At 36.3% G+C, this 5,406-nt stretch overlaps 1 protein-coding gene across 1 annotated transcript; it reads right to left on the reverse strand.

Annotated features, from left to right (window-relative positions):
- txnl1 (thioredoxin-like 1) lies at nt 1–3,724 on the reverse strand. The gene is made up of 8 exons (XM_087790985.1): nt 3,490–3,724; nt 2,893–2,989; nt 2,636–2,809; nt 2,086–2,208; nt 711–780; nt 466–638; nt 297–401; nt 1–231 (listed from the first exon to the last, which is right to left on the reverse strand). Exons 1-8 carry the CDS (start codon nt 3,585–3,587, stop codon nt 202–204), a joined length of 870 nt encoding a protein of 289 aa, XP_087647111.1. The 5' UTR covers nt 3,588–3,724; the 3' UTR covers nt 1–201.
- Nucleotides 3,725–5,406: the final 1,682 nt, after the last annotated feature.

Raw genomic sequence — 5,406 nt, forward strand, 5'->3', positions numbered from 1 at the left:
TGCCTTTGAAAAAAAGAGGGTTTTATTTACAGTGATTTAAATCACAATAACATTACAAATGAATTATATATGCATTATATATCATCAGTGGAGAACAATTAATGCAGAGTTTTTCTGGAGATCTTGATATCTGTTACAATTTGGCAGAGGGTCCTTGAAGACTCTGCAGCTTCCACCTCGGAGATTTGCTTCTATTCTTGCTCAGTGACTCTCGCCTCTTTTCCCGACGACCTGCGGCGAAGAGATGACATGTTAGTCGACATGGAGCTCAAAGGAGAAACGAACGGATAACGTACCCTTTTGAAGTCGTTCATGTTGGTGGCCTGTACTGGAGTTCCGATGAAGGTCAAGTAGTTGATCCTCGTCGTCTCCTCGTCTCCCTGGTTGGACTTGACGAAGAGCTGGTGAAAATAAAGGAGTGTTAAAGAAAAATGGCGGCGAGGGATGGAGGGTCATCGTTCTCACCGTGACGCTCTGCACGTTCTGGAACTTGACGTAACGAAGAGGGATCAGGGTGTCGTCCTTGTACTCCTCCTCTGACAGCTCCAGGGTCTGAGTGGCTTCGTGACTCTCGGCGTCGTCGAAACCCATCGACCGAGGCAGGTTGATGAACACCTTCATCACTTTTGGAGCCGTAGCTGAGAACAAAAGAAAACTATTATTTTTCTAGTCGTATCAAAATACATCTCAACCATTTCGTTGAGACTCACCAAAGTCTGACGACTGGAGCTTCATGGAGAAAAGTTTCACAGGCTGGTTGAAAGCCATGGTTATCAGCAGCTGCACCGCAATAAAAACAAATGATGAGAATCAAATGGACACAAAGGAGATTAATTTATCCTCAACATGACAGTTGCACAATACAACCACTAGAGGCTTCTTTCTCAATTAAAACCTCTCTGACGTAATCCCATTACAGCAAAGCCCTTCCAGTCGATATACAAAAAAATATTCATTCTTGTAGAAACACTTGAAATGGGTTTCAACACAAAGCCAATACAACATTACTTCATTTAAATCCTTGGCAAGTACAACAAAAACTTGCTGTATGTATTTTCTTGCTTCTTTTAACAATCGTTCATAAAGGCTTGTTAGATAATTATTATTTTTTTCCTATTAGAACACAGCAATACAGATGATTATTCATAAAAATAAAAGTATGAACAAGAACAAAGAAAAAGAAAAAGAAAGAACAAGATGACACAATCCAAGTCTAAAGACAAAGAACATGTTAGCATCCGTATCACTTGCAGACATATATATATATATCTTAGAGAAATGAACGACGAGGAGAAGGAGAGAAAAGAGAATTAATTTTTTCCAAAAGGTTATGATTTGATATCTGCGCTACCATTTACTCATGTAGTCGTTGACAAACTTAAAAGCCAGACAAAAAATTGTATGCGAAAGATCAAACATAAAAGATTATTATTTTCTAATTAAATATTCCAGCGGTGTGTCCCAAATCGCGCACTTAAACTTATTTTCAGTACACAAGAGAGTCTACACTGAGCAGTTTGTGAAATTGTAGTGCGCAATAAGCACTCAGAAACGCCCAGAAAATTGAGAGTGTGGATAAATTGACACTTTAGGATAGGGTCTCAACGGCTTGTTTAAATGAGCGTAAGAAAGTAGCAGAAGAGGAAGCTGTCAAGTCATTTCTACTAAGTATGTAGAAGTAGTGTTTGATATGAGACAGTACTACAGTGTACTGTAAAGCAATGCACTTTAAGGAATGGGAAATTTGAGATATAGCCAATATGAATGTGTTAAGACGACCTATGTACATGTAAAAACAGTGATAATCATTGACTACACTATCACGTTGACTCAAACTTATAATCGAGTCATTATCCTGCATCAGCTCATGTGACCAAATTAACATTTTAGAATAGAAAAGCTTTATTCATCCCCAGAGGGGAAACACACTTCCAGAGGGGAAACACACTTGGATGCAAAGAAGACAGTCAGGGGGTGATATGCTAAGAAAAAAACAAACAACTAATAGCAGGAACGCTTCATCTGGTTACGTGACAGAATAAATGCGGTTTGGGACAAAATAAACTGTTACACAAGCAAACAAACCTGTTCATCGCAGTCGGACTCGAGGTAGGACGAGTCTTTTGTTAGACAGTTTTCAAAGCCACAGTCGTCGCTCTCGTTGAGGCACTCACAGCCGGCTTTATTGACAAAAGGCATTAGATCCATCTAAAACGACAAACAAATGGGGCATTATTTTCTCCGTCATACAAAAAAAAAACCACGACGACTAAAATGCAACTGATTTGAATCACTATTTTTTTATTCTTAAAACTCTGACCGAACAGAAAAAACACACTTAAAACACACACTTAATCTAGACCTAAATTCACATAAAGAAACAAGCTCTCTGTAAACATTTGACATCACAACAGATGGCTGCCCTTGTGCTTGTTTCTGTTTTTCTATTGCTTCTTTTGTGTTTGTATGAATTTTAATGTCTATTGTTTTGTCATTGAAGCACTGTGTGACCCTGGTCATTTACTTATCGTATTCCATTATTTTATTCTGTACCGACACCACAAGAAAATCCTTTGTTGTGTTCACACCAACATTAAAAAGGCCTGATTTCGATTAAGCTATTGTGTCCACTCACGTAGCCTCTTGGAATATCCGCATCGTCGTTGTTTCCCGGGTCGTTCTCTGTGTGCTGTTTGATCTTCTCTTCCAGAGCTGAAGGTTCAGGCCCTGTATACGAATCAACTTTGACCCTGTTCCTGAAGAACAAGAAGGTTGGGGTGCCTGAGATGTTGTTGGTCGCTGCTGTGGACTGCGTGAGACAAACACAAGGAGATAAATTAGATCCCTTTTTTTATTTTTAATGATTAAACGCATAACAAAAATGACACTTACTTGGCACACATGAACATCAACTTCCAAGAAGACGACCTGTGGGTATTTGTTACTCAACATGTTGAAAGCTGGAGCTATTCTGACACATGGTCGACACCTGCCAAAAGAAAACATGAAGACATTTAGAATTAAAAATAATGATATTAACAATCAACAATAAACATGTAATACCAACGAAGTGACTAAAATGTTACAATTAAATAACCTTACGGAATATGGCGAATAAAAAAAGGAAATTACTGATCACTTAAGAAGAAATTCATTATACAAAAATAAATGGTAGTCAACAAATATGTTTTATAGCAGAGTGGTTATTAAATAATAAACATGAGTTTGGGACTGGATTCATTTGTTCCATTTGCGACACACCTATTCAATGTTATTGTAATATTGCTATGTCATTGTAAGAGCCACAGCTAGGCGGCTAATGCTGGCCTGTACACTGTTCGAGATTTTACAATCTGAATTGACCACAATTACAGCTTTAGGAGAACAGTTCGTATAATGGATGCTATAGGACTTAATCTCCCGAGTTATGTCGATTAAATGTTGTCATTTTCAAGCGTCTCTATGCCCCGGTCTGTGTGCTGCTCTTACCCGGCCATTGTGAACTTCACCACGGCAAGCCTCGAGCCGGCGGCCGCTAGTTCTGGTTGAAAGTCTGGATCACTGCCGATTACTTTGACGCCGACCATGGTTTCGGTATTCTTTGCTGCCCCCGCTGGTGTTTTAATTAAAATAGAATTCCACTGGCGTGGATAGACTCATGTGTTGTGTGTTTAGCTTCGTGCCAGTGCGAATGCTACACAAGCTAACCGTGAGCCACAGGTCCTAGAGCGAGATGGTTCAGTATCTGGACTTGTGATTGGACAACAGAGGGAAAAGAAGGCGGGACCTTAGATGATTTCTTCTTCTACTGCGTTTACTGAGTCGTGCATACAACACACACGTACTCTACTGCCACCAATTGATTATATATTGAGCTACTGCTTCTTTTCCCACAATGTAATTTTTTTAAAATTATTAATCCGAACAGGTTCATTCATATATTCTATATATAAAGATAATGGTCAGTAATAGTATAATCAGTATATAAATAGAATATACCTAATTTGGAATTCCCAGTAAAGTGTATGCAATCTTAAAATGTTCAAGATACTATCACTTGACTCTTCCAAACTCTTTATAATGCCTTTTACACTCGTGGCAACATGACTTTACCTCCTTCATCACCGTCGCTTATTCAGAGTTTTAGAATTAATGAATTAAAATGTGTCAAAATACAGAAGCTGGAACATTTGACTAAATGCAAATGATTATGGAAGCATGTTTCATATTACAATAAAAATGTTAAAATAGTTGACAGAGTGGCAGCAAATTCCATTAAGGATCTTTACAGAAATAAAATCATTGATATTAATTACAAACAACTTACTTTACTCTTACATGATTAATTATGTAATTATGTATACTTAACACACTTTTTTGACCGTCTTTTTTACTAGTTTAAATTTCATTTTTTTTTTGCAGTTGTCATCCATTTTGACAGGAAGTGTTTGTTTACATATTCTGAAATATAAACGTATGCAGTTATTCATTTTAAATGAGTTTTATTAATTTGATTCATAGCACATCTTCTATCTTATGTATCTTATTTCACAAGTAAATATTTAATAGGTTAATTGAAGATAAATAAAGTACATTTATATATACATTATAAATTCCTGTATAAATATTTGAGTAAACGATATGACTTTTTTTTTTTACCTTTTATCTATTTAATAGTTTAAAAAATAGTTTTCCAATTCCAAAATGAAATATAGAATGTTTTTATAATGTTTCAATTTGGAAAATTAGATTTGTAAATATGAAATTTCTTAAGGATTTTGAAAAGCTGAATACAAAAGAAGATACAGTTTTTATGTTTTTAATTTGAGTAACTTAAGGGTTACTCTGATTTAAAACCTTTCTTGTTTTAAAGGAAATACAAAAAAAAGATAAACGCTGAATTTGTTCAGGTTCACAAAATTGACATTTAATGTTCATGAATCAAGTAAATGTTAGTAATTAAGTAATTTTTATGTATAGAGCACTTTTCCAGACCAGGGTCACAAAGTGAGATACATGTAGTAAATTATGTTAAATTGCTTTAATTGTGTTCGAAATTATAAATACAATTGTAAGAAACATTGTGTAAACGAATACATCTATGTTTTATGACTGTATTCTTAAAAAATATTTTAGAAATGTAATGATTTCAGATCAAACTACTTTTATAACGTCGTCACGCTATTATGACGTCACAGCAGCTACCGGTAGGTCTCATTAAGGAATCAATTACAGGCCTTAACTTGTGGGTCACGTGGTCAGATCTCCCACTCCGTGAGACTGCGGGCCCAGTAGCACCTTCACCCCCTTCTTTTTTTTCTTTTTTAACAAAGTATTTTTTACTCCTTTTGTCTCTCCTTCCCAAAAGTCAAACTGGTCGGACCGGTCGTGCAGGTGAGAGCGGGC

Source organism: Callionymus lyra, chromosome 5, assembly GCF_982586985.1.
Source record: "Callionymus lyra chromosome 5, fCalLyr1.hap1.1, whole genome shotgun sequence".
Taxonomy (NCBI): Eukaryota; Metazoa; Chordata; class Actinopteri; order Syngnathiformes; family Callionymidae; genus Callionymus; species Callionymus lyra.